At 40.1% G+C, this 19,912-nt stretch overlaps 1 protein-coding gene across 5 annotated transcripts in view; it reads right to left on the bottom strand.

Annotated features, from left to right (window-relative positions):
* Positions 1-19,912, bottom strand: part of PHF21A (PHD finger protein 21A) — a 186,256-nt gene that overhangs the window by 23,099 nt on the left and 143,245 nt on the right. For 4 of the 5 annotated variants that reach the window (XM_052652711.1, XM_052652707.1, XM_052652708.1 and 1 more), the window contains 4 exons: positions 18,742-18,945; positions 12,425-12,676; positions 10,271-10,360; positions 6,035-6,328 (listed from right to left, as the gene is read on the bottom strand). In XM_052652711.1, the coding sequence (XP_052508671.1) occupies positions 6,035-6,328; positions 10,271-10,360; positions 12,425-12,676; positions 18,742-18,945 (840 nt within the window). The remainder of the gene's footprint in view (positions 1-6,034; positions 6,329-10,270; positions 10,361-12,424; positions 12,677-18,741; positions 18,946-19,912) is intronic. The other variant, XM_052652709.1, reaches the window with a different exon arrangement.

A 19,912-nucleotide genomic window follows, 5' to 3' on the forward strand; every position in this document is an offset into this window, starting at 1 on the left:
ATAAATGAATTGGAGAATAGAAAAATAACAGAATTAATGAAAGCAAAAGTCGATTCTTTGAAAACATCAACAAAATGACAAGTCTTTAGTTAAACAGGATAAGACAAAAAAAGACACAAATAATGAAAATTAGAAATAAAAACGGCGACATTACTATGAATCTTATAGAAATAAAAAGGATTATAAGAGAATACACTGAACAACTGTACACCAATAGGCTGCCAAAGGGGAGGGCCTTGCAGAGGGGATGGTTGAGAGGCTGGGGTAGCAGATATATATCCATCCTATATACAGGATGGATAAACAACAAGTTCTTATGGTACAGCACAGAGAACTACATTCAATATCCTACGATAAACCATAATGGAAAAGAATATAAAGATGAATGGCAACTGAATCACTACACTGTAAATCAACTATACTTGAACTTAGAAAATTTTTAAAATTGTACGCCAAAAACAGATAATATAGATGAAATGGATAAATTCTTATGAAGATACAAATTACCAAAATGGACTCAAACAGATAATCTCGACAGAATATACAACTAAAGAGATTGAAACAGTAATCAAAATACTCTCAAAAAAGTAAGTCCAGGACAGACAGTTTCTCTGGTGAATTCTACCAAACATTTAGAGAACTAACACCAATCTTCCTCAAACTTTCCCAAAAAACAGTTATCTATTATGAATATAGATGCAGAAATCCTCAATAAAACACTAGCACACCAAGTCCAGCAGTATATTAAAAGGATGATACACAATGATAAAGTAGAACTTATCTTAGGAATGGAAGTTATTTTTAAAAATCATTGTAATATACCATGTTAATAAACAAAGGCAAAGAAAAACAATATGATCATCTCAGTTAATGCAGAAAAAGCATCTGTGAAAACTCAATACCCATTCATGATACAAACACTGAGAAAACTAGCAAGAGATGGGAATTTTCTCAGCTTTATAAAGGACACTTATGTGAAACCACAGCTAGCACCATACTCACTGGTGAAATACTGAAAGCTTTCCCTCTGAGATGAGGAACAAGAGAAGTATGCCCACCTTCACCACTGCTATTGAATAATGTAGTGGAAACTCTAGCCAGAGCAATAAGGCAAGGAAAAGAAATGCAAGGCATCCAAACTGGAGAGGAAGATGTAAAACTCTATTTGCAGAAGACCTGATCTTACATACATAAAATCCTGAAGATCCACAAAGCAACTACTATAGTTAATAAATGAATTCAACAAAATTGCAAGATCCAAAATCATCGCAAAAATCAGCTGTATTTCTAACACATTGTAACTCATAATAGCAGTGAACAATCCTAAAAGGTAATTAAGGAAACAACTCAATTTACAATATCATCCAAAAGAATAAAATATCTAGGAATAAATTTAACCTAGGAGGTAAAAGACTTGTATATGAAAACTAGACAACACTGCTAAGAAATAAAGAAAACCTAAATAAATGGAAAGACACCCATGTTCAAGTATAGGAAGATTGAATACTGTTATTAAGATAGCAATACTATACAGTCTATAGATTTAACCCAATTCTTATCAAAAGTCCAACAGCCCCTCCCTCTTTTTTGTTTTGTTTTTTTTTGCAGAAAGATTGGAAAAGATAAATTCTCAAATTCATGTACAAGGACTCCTGAAGAGCCAGAACAATATTGAGAACGAAAAATGTTGGACTCATCCTTCCCAACTTCAAAACTACAGCAATTAAGACAGTATGGTTGGTAATAGCATAAGGACAGACATATAAGCCAACAGAAGAGGACTGATAGTCCAGAAATAAACCCATACATCCATGGCCAACAGATTTCCAATAATGATGTGATGATCATTCAAATGGGGAGAGAACAGTTTCTTCAAAAAATAGTGCTGGGAGAACTGGGTATCCACATGGACCCTTGTTTCACATTATATATGGAAAATTTAAGTCAAAATGGATTACTGACCTACATATAAGAGCTGCTGCTGCTGCTGCTAAGTCGCTTCAGTTGTGTCTGACTCTTCGCGACCCCATGGACTGCAGCCTACCAGGGTCCTCCGTCCATGGGGTTTTCCAGACAAGAGTACTGGAGTGGGTTGCCATTGCCTTCTCCGACATATAAGAGCTAAAACCATGCAACTCTTAGAAGAAAAATTAGGGTTAAATCTTTGTGACCTTAGATGTGACAATGGTTTCTTACCTATGACACCAAAAAGCACAAGGAACAAAAGTATATCTCAAAATCTCTCCAACTATCTGGATTCCTGGTTTTTATTTCTGGCTGCATTAAGTCTTCGTTGCTGCACAGGCTTCCCTCTGGCTGTGGCGAGCAGAGGCTCCTTTCTAATGGCAGTGTGCAGGCTTCTCACTGCAGCGGCTTTTCCTGTGCAGAGAACAGGCTCTAGAGCGCACCAGCTTCTCTTGTGGCTCCCAGGCTCTACAGCGCAGGCCCCACAGTCGTGGCACATGGGCCTAGGTGCTCAGCAGCGTGTGGGATCTTCCTAGATCAGGGAGCAAACCCATGTCTCCTGCACTGGCAGGCAGATTCTTTACCACTAAGCCACCAGAAAAGCCCTCTGGCTTTTTAGAGAAGTTTTCCATATGATAAAAATTGGCTACCGTCAAAAAGTAGCTGCCTCCTTGAGACAGAGTATATTACTCTGCAGTTTACCGCAGTCTTTTCGATTTTCTATTCTTGACACCAAGGCCAAAATGTCAATTTTGTCACACTGGTCCTACTATTTCAAAGATAAATTAAGAATACAACTGGGATATTTCTTGTATTCATGTTCCCATTGAAAGTGGGGGGAAAAAATCCATTTGTTTACTCCCAATCTGTCTTATTTATTTTTATTTCCTACTCTGAACCTGTACGAATTTGCAAATCTTGTTCTTTTTTGGTTTTAAAAGATAGAAACCAAGAACTCTGAAAAATACTAGAACTAAATTAGCCACATATACCTCTTAATTACAAATTCACCTTCTGAGGCCATGATGTATGAATAATCAAAGTCAGACACCTGCAAAGGTTTTAAATGTCCAAATGGTTACACCAATCAAGGTTAAAATTTTGATTGAGAGCAAAGCAAAATCCATCTTTTGGTCACTTGGCTCTGTTTTCCCCACTGGAGGGCAAAGAGTCACTTCCTCAAATTTCCTTAAAGGGAAGACTGGGATTTGAAGATAATGTATAGGATAACATTCTCAACTTGGAAGTACTTTTTTTTTTAAAGAGGATACTGCGTAGGTTTCTATATAAAATAATAAATGCAAGTAGGGGAATGGGTAGCAATCTGACAAATTTTCCCATAGAACCTGTGATTTTTTTCAGCAGTCTAGCCTTGGGAAATACACAGAAGGCTTTGCAGAGGATGGGATGGGATGGCATGGATAAAAAATGAACATTAATTCCTGGGAACTAACTGTGCCAGGCACAGTCTAACAGACTTTAAGTGCTTTATGACTTTCTAGCATCCACAGGCGTTTAGCCCCATTTCACAGAATGCTGGAGAGGACACAGACATGAAAGGAAGCAGAGTGGGGGCTCCAACTGGCCTTACCTACTTTTCTGCCTTAAATATGTTTCTAGCCTCAAAGCTCTTCAAATTTTACCACTCAGTTTCTCAGAGCCACAGAGTAATATGCTTCCAATAAGAGGTAAGACAGGGGCTCTTTCATCTGGGGTGGATAAGAAGTTGCAGATGCCTAATGGGGGCGGGGGGAGGAGAAGTGAGACAACTGCTGTTACAGCTGATGTTACCTCTTTCCTTTCCTACAGGGAAGCCTTTGCAACTACCCGACCTGCCGTGCTTCCTCCTGTGAAGGCAGAGTCACAGCACCTCCCCAAATGCTCTAGAGACTGAGTTTTGTGATGGCACAGGCTTTAACTTACCAACTCTCATGTCAGTACATGTATCATAACAGCTGGCATGGAATCAACACATTTTTATTAAGTGACTGCTATCATCCTAAACAAAAGAGCAGAAAGCAGAAAGGAACCTATCTAGCCTGGTCACATACAGAATGTTAGGATACAGGTTTGGGTATCTCTCTGAATAGGCTCTAAGTGGTACTTCCGTGGCTACATATTGCCTATCTATGAGATCTGTTAAACAGCTCTAAATGAGATACTGGAAATGAAATATGAAGAGAAAGGGGGAGAGTAGAAAGATCTGAAGATAATCCTGAGAATGGAGTCTAAAGAGAATCCTTGCTGACGGAGCTTGATAACCTCTAAGACTGCTATGCCAAGTGGTCTGCTAAACTAGAACAGCAATGACTGCATTTGTTTATTAGATCAACAAGAAGGGAGCCCATGGAATTCACTGCTGGAAAAGTTTTTTTAATTTATGGAATTATAATTAACATGAAGAGCTCTATCAATATGTATGGCTGAGGAAAAGATATTCAAGATATTCAAGATCTAATACGGAAAAAACAAGTTACAAAGTAATATATAATCTGATTTTGCCTTTTGCTTTAAAAAGAAAATATGGAGGAATATGATGCGAAACTGCTAGTACCAACTTAGAAGGAAAAAATTATGGGAGAAGTTTACTCTCTTCACAGATCATGAGAAAATGCACTTTCTACCATACGTATCTCTGTAAATGTCTGGATTTTCTTTTACAGTGAATATGTATCATCGTTGTAATCAGAAAAAAATAGGAAATGTAAAAATGAAATGAAATGGAAAAGATTTTTGTCTCCTAAAAATATCTTGATCAAATAAGAGGTCAAAGAGAAATAACATTCTAAAATAATGTTTTGAAACCACATTCTTCTTAACTCTAAGGCTCCTCAGAGGTCTGAGAGCCAGCACAGGATATGACGGCAGATGGTCTACAAACATGACTCCACTCAAACTCCTAAGCTTGGGCATCTTACTTTCCTTATTTCATACTGAAGTTCACTGATAATAAATTTGAAAACTTCTGATCTAAAATGCATGTTAAATCATTTATCTCTAAATGTTCCTCAAAGCATTTCCTAGGGTTTGAGTAGGCTCCCCAGGAATAGATACATGTTTTCACTTGTATTTCCTAATATAAGATTGTGGTACCCAGATTCTTAGTGCCAGATTAGCAGCATTTATGAGCTGCCTGGGTAGAAAGCCGGTATTCCATGCATAAGGCTCCTCTGTTGAAGGCGGCCAAGGCAGCAGGAAGCCTTCTCATTTCCCACCATCTGGCCAGCCTCTCTGAATCATGGTCAGCCACCCAGAAGCAGAAGATTCAGGATCACCAGAGACTATTTTCAGATGAATGAGAACTCAAGCCTGAGCAATTAGAAATAGGTCAATGACTTTTTAAAGCAACCTTCTTAAAAGAGCTTTTCTTTGCAAAATTCTCTCTTGTCATTGGTTTTTCTTTAAATGGAGTATGGTGACTGCCTATAAATCCTTCTTCTTGGTTTTAGAAGTCTTTCTGTCATAGAACCCTTATGTAATCTTGGAGGTTTAGTTCTACAGACTTGGATTTCTGACAGAAAATCTGATTTTAGAAATATAAATGAAAGGCTTCACTATTTGAGCTAAAATGTCTGTAACCTCTGGAGTTAAAAGAACACATTTTAGAAATCTTAATTTTCCATTGGTTCCTCATTATCTGTAAGAGACAGGGAAAATCTTTGTAATGAAATTCTTTTCCTTGTTTTGTTTATTCTTCCTGACTTTTATAGTGATATCCTCATCTGGATTCTCACTGGGCCGAAACAAACACGGCATTTTCTGTTTACTCCTTATCTGTGCTTCCTGACTGAGGGCAGCAGAACTCATCTGTGAATTTCCGCTTCTGAACCAGCAGGGGGAGCTCACTCACACAAGAATCAGAATCCACCCACAAGGAGATGGTGGGTAAAGCAACCCCAACTTTCTTCAGTAAGAATGGCCCTTTTGTACTGTGGATAAATTATCTCCTGATAAGCAACTAACAATGGTGCTGAGATAAAGAGCCTTTGAGAAGATCAAGACCCCTTACAGGCTGCCCAGCCTCAATGGCAAAGCTATTGCCCAAAGCAGGTGCATACTGTGCCTGTACCTGTTTTTCAAGGCTTGGCTTGCTAAGCTGTACAGTCTGAGGTCCAGCGAGTCTGGTCCCTGGAGTAGCTATCACAATGCTGGTGAGCTGGGCCATGGGGAACGTTTTGGCTATGGTTGCAGTCTGCCCATTGACGACACGGACGGGGTGGATAGAATTCTGGGAGGTAGGGAGGGTCGTGGGGGTGAACTTGGTCAACATGACGGGCCTCTGGATAAGCTGAGGAGCTGCAAGCATGGGAGGAGGTGCTGGGGCAATAGGAATGTTATTCTGGGCCACAGGCTTGGGTCGAACCTATGGAGAAAGAAAGAACAATTATCGTATTACTTAAACTTCTCAAGTCCTATAACCTTTAGACACTGCCAGACCTTCTACACTATATATGTGAAATGGTATTCAGTACAAATATTTATTGATAGCCACTTTAGAATTATCAATTCTATAGATCTCAGGATATGTAATATTACAGAGATGCATCAGCTCTTAAGAAGATCCAGATGCTATCCTAGAATGTAGATTTTCTGATTCCAAACCATAGCTCCCTCTCCTATACCATGCTACCTCTTCAGGCTAAGGTCAGATGCCTAATCCAGAGACTGGTCCCACCCAGAACTTGTGCCTAGCGATGGCAATCACACTGCCAGCACCCTGAACTCGCATCCTAACTTTCTTCACGCCCACAGCTTCATCTCTGGTCCTCTAACTCCCCGTTCTCAGCCAGTCCTTCTCTAGGTCTCCCTTGGGGCTTCCTCTGCCTCTGCTCAATCCAAAATATAACTATTTCTCAGGGTTTTGTCCTGGAACCCCTTTACTTCCCAATGTCCTCACTCCTGGGAATTCTCACGCATCCTATGGCTACAATTACTATCTACATACTGAAGACTTCCACACTTGGATCTTAGGACCAGGCATTTCCTGAACTTCAGAATCATTTGTTCATCTCTCTGTTATACATCTCTATTTGGAAATTTCACAAGAAGTTCAAAATCAACATGTCTAAAACTTATCAACTTCTTCCAATCCCTTCTTCTTATAATCATTACCTCAGTAAATGTCCCTTTCTTACTAGGAAAAAAAAAAAAAACCCACTTCAGAATCATTCCTAATGCTTCCACTCTGCCTCTGCTTCCTAAATCCCTTCTCAAAGATGGCTACTTTTCTATCCTCACTGCCACTACTCTAGCTGTGTCATTTTACTGAAACAGTGGCAGAAAACTGTGATTAAAAACATGGGATTATCCTTGCCTGGTTCTACCACTTACTAGTTAGCTGTGTAACCTAAAGTAACATACCTGATCTCTCTAAGCCAGTATTTTTTAAACTTTCTAAATTGTGACCTGGAGGCAAAATCCTTTCTCCTTATACATAAGAATTTGACCTTCAGTTAACTCTAGCTGTACACCCTTGGAAGCCTGATAACAGAAGAATGCCAACTATGTTAGCTGGAACACTGCTTATGGTAAAAATGACCTCTTGTTGCTAAATCTAATCTACTATTTCCATTACTTGCAAAAAGCATAGATAGAAATTTGCTATAAACACTTTTGAAAAAAAAGATCAGACACCATGCTTTGGGTTTCCTAAAATGGGGTGACTCTTGTAACGGGGCATGTCCACTGTGCGGACCTTGAAAGCCACACCTATTAATTGTTGCAAGATACACTGGGCTCTTGAAAGGCATAAGGCTTCTGTGCCAGGCTCTCCCACTGTCCTGATGAAGACCTCATTTGCCTGTACCTGAGCAGTCCCTGGACAGCCAGAGACTGTTGTATGGACGCCTGTAGGGACTCCTACTGAAGAAAAGTGTCTGATGCTATCTTGCTGGCAAGCGCTAGTTTTGGTCCAATATCATTTCAAGTGGACTGGTGCAGAGAGTGGCCTTTAATAGTCTTGTGAGTCTGAATACTTAGCTGCATCTAAGACAACCCTATAGCGTGTGCTGCAGATACATAATAGGAAATATGTTTTTCACTGTAAACATAGACATTTATCTATACCTAGACATTTACCTATACATCTCTATGTTTAAAAAACCTCATGAAACAATACTTATGTGCAACATACTCTTAACATTTCCTTTCTGTTTTCTTCATTTACTTAAAAACTCTGGTTACAGTCCACCAAATTGATTTCACAGTCTACTAACAGGTCATGACCCACCCTTTGAAAAACAGACTAAACCTTAGATTCTTATCTAAAAAAAAAAACACCACCTACTTTCACAGAGTTGTTGTGAGAATTAAAACAGATAACCCATGTAAAATGCCTACTACAATAAGTGGCATACAGTAAGATTCTCTAAATATTAGCTATTGTCATTGTTGACACTGTCCTAATGGTTTTTCCTGCCCCCGTCTAGACAATCACCAATCTATTCTCTACACAGTGTTAAGGGGGAATTTTCTAAAACAAAAATATAATCATGCCAAGCACTTGTTTGAGAATAACTTAATGGATCCTCACTGTTCCTAGGTAAGGCCCAATTCCTATACAGCATCCAAGGTTCCAAAGGCACTGGCCCATGGGCTTCTCCATCCCCATCTCTTACTCTAGCCTGAGTCAGCTGTGTGGGCCACACGCTCAGCCACACCAAATTTCCTTTGGTTCCTTAAGCCTACGTGTCTCTCGCCATTGTGGACTTGCATACACGTTCCTCTTTCTGCCCGGCACGTTTTTATTACTCCTCTATAACTATGTCAAATTAACATCATTAGGACTTTAGGTCTAAGATTGAATGTCAACTCTTCAAGAAAACTTTCTGTAATACTCCAACGATGAGCTGGGTGTCCTTCTCATGTGTTCTCAGACTATATGGTACTTCCAACAATTGTACAGTAGCTAAATTGTATCCAATTCTTTGCAACCCCATGGACTGCAGCACACCAGGCTTCCCACCTCCTGAAGCTTGCTCAGACTCATGTCCACTGAGTCAGTGATGCCATCCAACCATCTCATCCTCTGTCACCCTCTTCTCCTCCTGCCCTCAATATTTCCCAGCATCAGGGTCTTTTCCAGTAAGCTGGCTCTTCGCATCAGGTGACCAAAGTATGGGAGCTTCAGCTGTAGCATCAGTCCTTTCAATGAATATTCAGGGTTGATTTCCTTTAGGATTGGCTAACTTGATCTCCTTGCTGTCCAAGGGTCTCTCAGGAGTCTTCTCCAGCACCACAGTTTGAAAGCATCAGCGGACACAGTGATGGCTGTACATGTGTCGGAAGCTGCATGAGGCTGAGAACTATCTTGAAACCCTCATATCCATAGTTCTTAGGGCCCTTTTGATACCTATAGCATTAAGGATTTACCTGATAAATTACTGATTTATCTCATGTGAGCACTGCCCATCCCCCTCCCCAAGGCAATTCAGAAATCACTAATGGCCACTGACCACACACTTCCTTCCCCTTCTCTCTTTGTCTGAAAGCTGAGGCCTCAGATAAGAATACCCAGTCTTTCTACCAGGCAAGGCAACTCCCCGTCAAAACCCACACTGGGACAATCCTGGTAGTCTGTCATGAGAATGGTGAGCTCAGCCCAGTTGCTGAAAGAGTGCTCTCATGAGAATATGGGCAGTGCTGCTTGGGTCTGGGCTCCCTAGTAGCTCCCTAGTCTAAGTCTTGATTAGCGAGACTTTGGGTTTCAGTGCAATGCTCAGCGCCATCTCTTCCCAGGGAACAGAATGCTTTCTCCTAGTTGGGTTGCTACTGTCTCCTCCCCACTCTCCTCAGCATATGGGGTTCAGCAGTGGGGGAGAGAAGTGACAACTGCATTCCTTCCCCATTGACAGGCAGTTCTGGCTAAGTTCTTCCAGTAAGTCAATGTCATAAGGTTGAAAATGGTGCTATCTTATTTTAAACTTAGACTTAGGACAATTTCCCTTTCCATACATCCCTCTGCTACAGTCTTTTGTCATTGATAAAAAAAAAAACGCCCTGATGACAACATAAGCTTCTTCTGAGGGACTTCCCTGGTGGTCCAGTGGTTAAGACTCCGAACTTCCACTGCAGTGGGCATGGGTTCGAATCCTGGTCAGGGAACTAAGATCCCACATGCCGTGCAGCCAAAAAGAGAAAAACAAAAAGGCTTCTTCATGGTATAGGGATCTGCAGCTAGAATCTCTTGCTAAGTGGGATCTGAATACAGTTGAATTGACAAGTACATTATAGGCTGCTTCAAAAGGGTCCACAAGGATTCTTGTCTCACCTAACCCATCACTGGGCTTGTCACTGATTTACTCACCTGCGGAAGAAAGTTTGGACGTGGAGTGAGTCTAGGAGGGGGGATAAACTGTGGTACTTTGATGGGCTGAGGAGGTGTTGCCTGAACCTGCTAAAAAACATGAGAAAGACAAATCAGAGAAGAAAATAATTATTTAATATAAAATAAAAGCTAGGCATCCTTTTCTTTTTTAAAGAGTATAATTGCTTTACAATGTGTGTTAGTTTCTGCTATACAACAAATTGAATCAGCTATAGATACACACATCCCCTCCCAAGCACCCCTCCCACCCCGCAAGGTCGTCACCGAGCACCGAGCTGAGCCCCCTGTGCTGTGCGCAGCCTCCCACTGGCTCTCTGTCCTATACACGGTCGTGTATGCATGTCACTGCTACTCTTCCGAGTCGCCCCAACCTCCCCTTCCCACGGCCACATGTCCAGTCTCTGCATCTGTGTCTCATCCCTAACGTGTAAACACATTCACTGGTACTACTTCTCTAGATTCCAAATATATGTGTTAATATGTGATACTTTTCTCTTTCTGACTTACTTCACTCTGTATGACAGACGCTAGGCCCATCCACGTCACTATAGATGACTCAATTTTGGTTCTTTTTACGGCTGAGTAACATTCTACTGCATACATGTACCACATCTTTATCCATTCAGATGTCGGTGGACATTTAGGCTGCTTCCGCCGTCCTGGCTATAGTAAATAGTGCTAAAGCTCAGTATCCTTAAAGAATTTTCAGTGTCACTATTCTCTCGACCAGACAATATTTTCTACAAGCTTTCATTGGAGAATTAACCATCTGAATTAACATCACCTTAAGAAACTTTCTTACTCTCCTGCTTGCATGCTTTGCTCCATAAAGTGAACCAATCACATTTGTTTCCTTATACCTCTAATGTAGAACATAACAGACTCAGCAATCTTAGACGATTTCCTCTGACATTCAAGAACTCTTGCACTTATGTATTTTAAAAGTCAAAACTCATTCCAAAGTAAAATCAAATTTGCAGCCTGGACAGATGGGCTTTTTCCTAATATAAGAGTTTTACCTAACAGTGAATGGCTTTCTTCCTACAGAGAATTCTCTAACTCTCAGCATCTGGCTGAGTTATCTGGCTGCTTCCCTAAAGATTCCTGGGTAAGAAGCAGAGCTTCCCTTTAAGGCCCTCTAGCTTCACTCACCACTGGTCATTATTCGAAAGCCACCAAGAGCCCTTAGCTTCCACTTTAAGAACAGACCTTTAAACTGCAATTTGGATATATTCTGAAAACACTGGTTTTCAGACGGTTTCACCCTAGAAATCTCAAGAACAATTTTTGTTCAAGAACTTCTTCCTTCCAGAGGTCGTTTTTTTCTGATGGACCTTGGAATGGACACTGTTATTTGTGTGTCTTAAACATTTTTAAAGTGCCCCAACTAACTCCAGTACTTCCTGGGTGCAATTTCAAGGAAAAGTGAACTAAAGAGATGGAGCATGGCATCTCCCCTGAATCAGCAGTATAGCACCAGCGCACCCAAGTTTCACAGGGAGGACTGGATAGGACAGAGGGAGAGATACATGAAGCCACATAAATGCCTCTGTGAAGGGCATTTTTCCCCTTTAAGTCAAGTCATATTTTGGCCATCCTTGGTGTCAGGACACCTCTACAGTTATTTAGATAGCATGTGTGTGTTAGTTGCTCAGTTGTGTCCGACTCTTCACAACCCTACTAACTGTAGGCTGCCAGGCTCCTCAGTTCATGGGATTTTCCAGGCAAGAATACTAGAGTGGGTTTCCATTTCCTTCTCCACGGGATCTGCCCAACCCAGGGATTGAACCTGGGCTTCCCGCACTGCAGACTCTTTACTGTCTGAGCCACCAGGAAAGCCTCAAATACTAGAGTGGGTTGCCAGGCCCTCCTCAGGGCATCTTCCCAACCCAGGGACTGAACCCAGGTCTTCTGCATTGCAAGTATATTCTTTACGGTCTGAGCCACCAGGGAAGCCCCTATAGATAGTAGGAATGCCATGTTCCCTCGTCAGCCCCAAAGGGTGAGTTTGGTATGGCAGAAGACTGATGGAGACTGAAAAATCCAGCAGGAGCGTAACATGGATATAATTCAACAAATGCATATCCTGAACCCTCTCATGTGGGCACACATGAGTAGCAGCTGCTGGCTTACCAGAGTGACTGTGTTTTTTGCCACAATTTGGACAGCCTCTGCCCCAGGCCCAGTGACCTTACTAGACGTCTGGAGGTTGACCGGTGTGTTCTGCACATCAGTGCTGAGCACAGCCTTCTGACTGTTGATGGCGGTCACCATAGCAATGGTAGGTCTCTGGCCCACAACAGAGGCAGGCATGGTCGCAGTTGCTGCTTTCAAGACGAGAGGTAGTGTCTTTGTGGTAATCATAGAAGCTGTAGTTACAGTCTTCTAGGAGACATGGAGAACAGATATTAGGACACTGAAGTGTCATCCCACTAAACAAAATGCTAACCTCCAGAAGAAAACAAAGCAATGGTTCTCATAATCAGCCAAGCTTTTTGGTGTAACATTTCTTTTGTGTACACAGAGCACAGTTCTTACTACAGGGCAAGACAATATCAAGTTTGCCAGAGTTCTCAAATTTAGCTTCAAGTCTGTTTATAGTAAAAACTGCAAGATAATATGGCTGCAGGATTTTTAACAAGGAAATGAGTGGGTTTACAGATACAGAATATAACTATTTCTTCTGTTTTTTTTTTTTTAATTTTTGCTTGCTCTCAATTTAAACTTTGTAAAAGTTGCAAATCAGTGAGGTACACACCATCTCTTTAACTGTTACAACCTCATCAATATGAAGAAACTTATCATATAATTCTGGTTATCTGCCTTCTGTGACACAAAGGCTGGGATAGAAGGACAGTCAGTGTGTTTTAATTCTTTTGAGTGTCACCTTGAAGAGGAGGAAAGGAAACTCACATGAGAATTAGTACAATTTGTTGCCTCAAAGGCAGTAAATCCCCAATTCTAGATAATGAAAACTATTAACCAACTAGTTTAGTAAATACCAGCTCTTGATACCAAAGGGATATGAGTCACTACCAATCTTCTCTGGAGGACTGCTGCTGAAGTGATTAAAGACCCAGAAAAAGGCGATGGGGTGGAAACAAACACCTGAGTTTCAGAAAGTCTGATAGATCAGAGTCTGAACTAAGGCGAGAGGACTTCACTGATGCTCCACAAGCACTACTGCAGCTTTGGAGCTGTATTTTTCTAGATTTTTCTATTAGCATAATTAAAGGAGCCAGCTACAAAAGAAGAAAATATAAACAATCTCATGTCATGGGACATACATCTATCAAATGCTACTAGTCACTCAATATAGAGATGTTTCAGAAACATGAAAATATACTTGGTCTAACTTGTTGGTTCTCATTTTAATTATCATATTTCATCTTTTTCTTCTTACTCTGTACTTGCCCTGTTCCATTTTGTAGCTAATAGCCACATGTAGCTATTCAAATTTAATTAAAACAAAATAAAAATATCAGTTCTTCAGTCACACTAGCCACTCTGAAAGTATTTATAGACACATGTGACTAGTGGCTACCAAACTGGCCAGTGGCGTTTTCAATACCACAGAAAGTTCTATTGGACAAGCACTGCCCTCAACCAGGGTGAAGGACCCCACTCTCCCTGAAATAGATTTGAACAAATTCCTTTGTGAATTTCTATTTCAGTGTTTATGCAAGTCCTTGTGTAGTAAGTCATTTGGTTCTAAGTAATTTTTCTGCCTTAAACACTCACATGACAACACACTTGCATGTATTATTTAACTTTTTAACACTTTTTTTAACCAAAAAAAAGGTAATAAGCTGACCTCATCTATCCCATATTGAGAATAATTAGCGATCCTTATTGATGCCTACAATTAAAATCACCCAAATGTCTCCTCTTCCCTTAGTCAATGATACAAGATGGCTTATTTTCCTTGCCACTGTCCTCTCCAGTGTGAAACGGGAGTAAAAGGGGGAACACTGATAATTATTATTTATCTTGGGAGGTAGCAGGCCATCCACTGCCTATCAGTGATGAAAACCAAATAAAAGCGAAATGCTATTTATCATCAGAAATGTTACAGTGGTATAGCAGCAAGGACTGACTTTATATTACCAGCTATCTTAATATCTGTTTTTAACCCAGTGTGATATTAGTCCTATCTTTCAATTTAAAACGTTCAAATACACAGAACTTTTGAAGTGGCGGGCAAGTCACACCAGATGGCATTCAATCCTGGTACCACCACAAGTTGTGGAAGGAAAGCTATAATCAGCAGAACTCACTGACACGGATCTTAAAAACGTTTGTGCATGTTGTACTACTTTATAAGAGGGTCAGTATACTTCTGTTTGAAATATGCTTAGTTCAGGTTAAGTCCTTATCAATTTTCTGAATAATTATTCTTAAAAAGTGAGTAAAACCTCAAACTAACCTGAATTATATACTTACCATTAACTGCAACACTAAAAAGCACTGAATTCCAAGTGTGTTCACATGTTAGCATTTTTATTCTACTTTAGAAATATCTAGTTGTAGCTAGTTTCACTCCATGTCTTCTAGCAGCTACATAACTCTCTTTGAATATAAAGGCACAAGACCTAGTACTGTATGTTCTGATGAAAAGCTTTTAATGAATATATTTGCTAACCATTTACTGACACCAGGTACTGCCACAGGTACTGGTTAGCGCTTTACTCCTGGCCTGGTGCTTATTCTGTTCCAAGTGCTAGGGAACATAAACCCATCCTGGAGTTCTGAGTTTAGATGACAAAGAGAATCTTAAAATTCTGATATCTAAACCTAATGAAAATCTCTGAGTCGTTCTGGCAAGAGGAAGAGAAAGACACAGAGAGGAAAGGTGCCCCAAAACAAAGAAAGTTATTTTCATGGAAGCTGTGATTAGTCCTTGGCTGGTTGATGCAGTCCAAGTATGATCTCTTTCAAGAGATGACAGTAGTTTTCCCAGTTTCATAAAGGGGTTCTTTATGGACAAAACCCAAACTGCATGAACTAGAAGTTAATGCAGAAAATACATGGCAAGAAGTACTAACAGCAAAGTCTTTTTATTTTTTTGCTAAGTTATTGGTTTTTTACAGTCACATGTGGATAGTGGCTGCAAAGCATAAGGTACTGAATTTAAAAAGACTGGCTCCAATGTACAAATCAGAACTTAAGAGGGATTATTACTATGGGCTCTAATTAACTTCCACATCTATTTCAGATTGTTGGTTTAGTTTTGAATGGAAGGTAACCATTGTACACTTGGACAGCTATCAGTAGAATTCCACTCTCTTTTGTCTGTAAGGGTTTCTGTTTGGTTTTATTAATTGCATGCTTCTTTATACCTGTATTCATTTAAAATGACAGAGTCGTGAATATAAGTTGAAGAGTACACCTGTGTTCAACTGTTCTTTCATTGTTTTCTATAGATTGGAAAATTTTCAAAATATACATACAAACATGAGCTGGAGTTAGCTAAGTAAAAGGGAACTGGTTTCCTTCCCCGCTCCCTCCCTCTCGCCAGCCTTGGTACATGCTAATCACCCAACTTAAAATAAAACGCTTGCTCTTTCTAGCGTCTCCTCCTTGCTTACACAGATCGCTACATTTATAGTTAATCCTTTCTGGACTGAAACATTTAGTATATGCCATATATTAAACTTCCCATTTGTCCCTAACCTCATGAACCTTTAATGACTCCCTATGACTGCCAAAAACCCCCAAAGTTCTGCCACACTGGAGAGCCTCCACAAGCTAGCCTCTTCCTACTGGCTGGCTCTATCTCCCTCTCCACCACTTCCTGGAATCCAAGTTCCAGCCGCATCAGCCTCCTTGCTATTCCCAAGGCATGCGTTTCCCTGCTGTCCATACTTCTGTTCGCACTTCTCTCTGCACTGTGACACTCTCTCCCCTCTGCTCCATCACTGAACTCTCTTATCTGTCAAGGCCCTGATCAAAAGCTACCTTCTTTATGTAGCACTCTCTGATCCCTCTGGCCATTACTGTCCTCTGGTATTTTCACAGCTCCTCATTGGCGTTTTCATTTTTTTCTTACTAGCTGTTTACATCTTCCTCTCTTCTCAATTTTTTAAGTTCTTGAAGACAGAAACCCTGTCTTATTTGTGAATCTGTCCTCTCCAGTGCCCAGCACTGGGCTTGCATATAGCAGAGACTCAATATTTACATAATTAATGAAAATAATTATCATAGTTTACCAGATTCTAGGCAGGGACATTGTTGTTGTTCAGTTCCCAAGATATTACTACCTCTCTGTATACTAAAAGCTAGCATATAAGGCTGCTGCTGCTGCTGCTAAGTCACTTCAGTCGTGTCTGACTCTTAGCGACCCCATGGACTGCAGCCTGCCAGGCTCCTCCGTCCATGGGAGTTTCCAGGCAAGAGTACTAGAGAGGGATGCCATTGCCTTCTCCGAGCGTATGAGAAGCACCCAATAAATAATGATGGACAGTTTACTATCAAAACAAAACCCCCAAACTTGAAGATCTTTTGGCTTTTATCATTAAAAAAAAAAAAAAAGGCAATATAAAACAAGCTTAGCTAAATCAGTTAAATTATCAGACAGGCTACCAGATGGAGAGGCCACGGTTTTGGGAATAGCTCCAGGCCCCTTACTACTGCCATCCCAAACCAGTTCAGAACTCAGATTACCAGGGAAGGGAATAGCTATTGTTTAAGTATTAGGTAAGTATTTTCTCTGATTTGTGCAATATGGAATGGTACTTGAAGAAACAGTTTCCATGGATTAATAGAGAAAACTCCTAGTACCAGGAAACAATGAATTCTAAAAAACTCCTTCCATGTAAACACTTTCTGATCAAACTGTACTTTGGAAAGATAACAACCAATCCAACTCTGTTAAAAACTCCAAAAGAAGTAAACTGATAGGCAACCTTTTGGAAGAAATGCAAGACCTGGTCAGGGGGGTTTTAAAGTCAGTTTGAATGCCTCATTTCCAAATAGTCTTAGAGATCAGGGTAAAAATGATGCAGGCCACTCTAGCTACCTGATTTACAATGGGGACTCTTCATTTTTCCTTCTTTGGCCTTTTACATAATGTCAGTATTTCTCTTTTGGACATTGTATAGCAGTTTAGAGTAGCAAATGGACAGGTTTTTCAGTCAGAATGTCTGGGTTCAAATCTTTGCTCCACCACGTAACATTCACACGATTTTCGGCAATTACTAAGTTCTCTGTGCCTTAGTTTTCTTCTCCACAAATCAGATATAATAATAATAATATTGTCCTAGGAAGGCTGGGGTGAGGACTGTGCACATTGTACATGTAAAGCCCTTAGGAGAGTGCCAGTATACTGTGACAACCTCTATCAATTGTATCTTCAGTATTCCTATAAGTATTTTTTTGCACTTGCAAAATATTGTATATGAACCAGTCCAATTGTACATAAACAGTGACTAACCAAGTAAACTATAATCTTTCGCTCTATATATAAAAATATGGTAGAGATGGTGTTGGTGGGTGAGCAGTGTCCACGCTTAGGTTTCAGAAGATCCGCAATCCTTGAAACCATGTGCAAAAATGACTGTATTAAGTGTGAATGTGTATTTTTTCCAGGGAGGGAATCCATGGCTTTACAGAGTCTTAGAGGAGTCTGTGACCTCCGAAGACCAGGAGCCACTGTTGAAGAGTCCCATTTTTCAAGGTATACCCACACTACATATAAGAGTGTAGAGATCAAGCTTGCTTACTTCTCTTAATTGAATCATTTCTAAATACATCCTTTTCTGTGTGTCTTGAATGCCTTAATATCCTTACATTATGTGGTAGTATAAATGCCCTTTTCAGTAAAATCATTTGTTTGCACAGCTACACCAATTAGAATGTTCTTAAGCTTTCCACTCCTCAGCACTATTTTTGACTTGTAGCTTCCATTTCAGATTTCCTTCATTGTATGAGAATAAATACAAATTCTCATATGAGATGAAAATGAACTTGGAAGTGAATATTTCATTTCTATGAAATAGATCACCTTCTAAATGCCTCTTTCTACTGGTCCCATGGGCATTGATCCTGAAATATTTCCACACCAACTGCTAAGCATTTCAGAAAAACCATTCCCGAGGATGTCAAGTCACAGAGACATTTAGAACAAGTGTAAATAAACATTTTCGGAAATTCAAAATAAGACTTTAATTCTGCCCTAATACAGAGACATGACTTTTCTTTGATTACCTTCTCCCCTTCTTTGGACACATGGGAAATCATTTTAACTTTTACTCCTTGGTAATGTTATTTCTTTCTGCCGATGAATTCCAAGTGATTGTTATCCCAGACACAGTATAAAAAAGTAAGCAAAAAAACTTTTGTTCAGCGCTAGTTCAGCTTGTTAGTACAGGCTGAAACAGGACCTCGTTTTCTGTGACCAGTGACAATTCAGCCCACAGCACGAAGCGCGGGCTGCCCCGTGCACACGCTACCTGTGACGCAGTCAGGCTGGGGGAGGATGCGGCCGACTGCGCGTGGTGGTGGTGGTGGTGCTGCTGCTGCTGTAGCTGCTGTAGTGGTTGCTGCTGTGCTGTTTGTAGTTTGTTTTCAGATTGTGGCAATGGCTGTATTTGGAACTTGTCTGGTTGTTCTTGCTTTACTATCAGGTTCTTCCGTAGCTGTTCAACTACTCTTTTCTACCAAATGAGGACAAAAAAGAATAAAATCTATTAGAATATTGTTCTATCAGCTGTAGAGAAATAGGCAGCAATTATATGCCCCTGACAACTTTTCTGGAACCAGCTAAATCTAAGATTTGTTACATTTAAAATTTAGACAACAGATAAGACAACTGAGAAGAAACCCATGGCATAAGAAACACTTCATATATAAAGGGAAGCTGAGCCACAGATGAGAAGAAAAGCTAAGGGAGGGCACACAGCAGAGCTGAGACTCCTTGACTATTATTACTTGGTGTGCCGGACTGAAGGACAGTTTAAAGTAGCAATAAATACATGATTCTGGAGACACACTGCCTCAATTCAAATTTCAATTCTGCTACTTACCAGTTATATGACATTGGTCACGTCACATAACCTATCTGTGCTTCAATTTCCTGTTCTGTAAAATGAGGTAATTAACAATAACCTTAAGACTCTTACAAGTACCAAAATGCCTCATGTAAAGTACTCAGAATTATTAGTGGTGTACATTGTTGGTCATCTTTTTTCTTTTGCATCTGATAACATAGATATGAGTCATACTAATTTTTATTAATCAAACAAACATCATGTATGTACCCCAGTTTAAAACATTAAACAGACTTTAAGAAACCTCGATCCCAGCACTATATACACAAGAGACTTTAAATTACTGAAACAGGTAACTCATGTAACAGGATTACAAAAACTTGGTTTAGGCAGAGCAGGGTTTTGAGTACATGGGATGAAATTTTCAAATAAATTTTTTTCCCTGACTTTATTGAAATCAAAGAAAATGGTGTGTTCAAAACCTTCATTACTATAATACTACATTTCAACAAAGTTATGCTCCACGGAGGCGCAGACTTAACTTCGTTTGCAACTAAACTTTGCATCTAGAACTACGTGGCTAAGTGAATGTCTCTTCACATGATGTCTGGAGCGGTGGAACTGAAGGCAAACG

Source organism: Budorcas taxicolor, chromosome 15 (genome assembly GCF_023091745.1).
Source record: "Budorcas taxicolor isolate Tak-1 chromosome 15, Takin1.1, whole genome shotgun sequence".
Lineage (NCBI taxonomy): Eukaryota > Metazoa > Chordata > Mammalia > Artiodactyla > Bovidae > Budorcas > Budorcas taxicolor.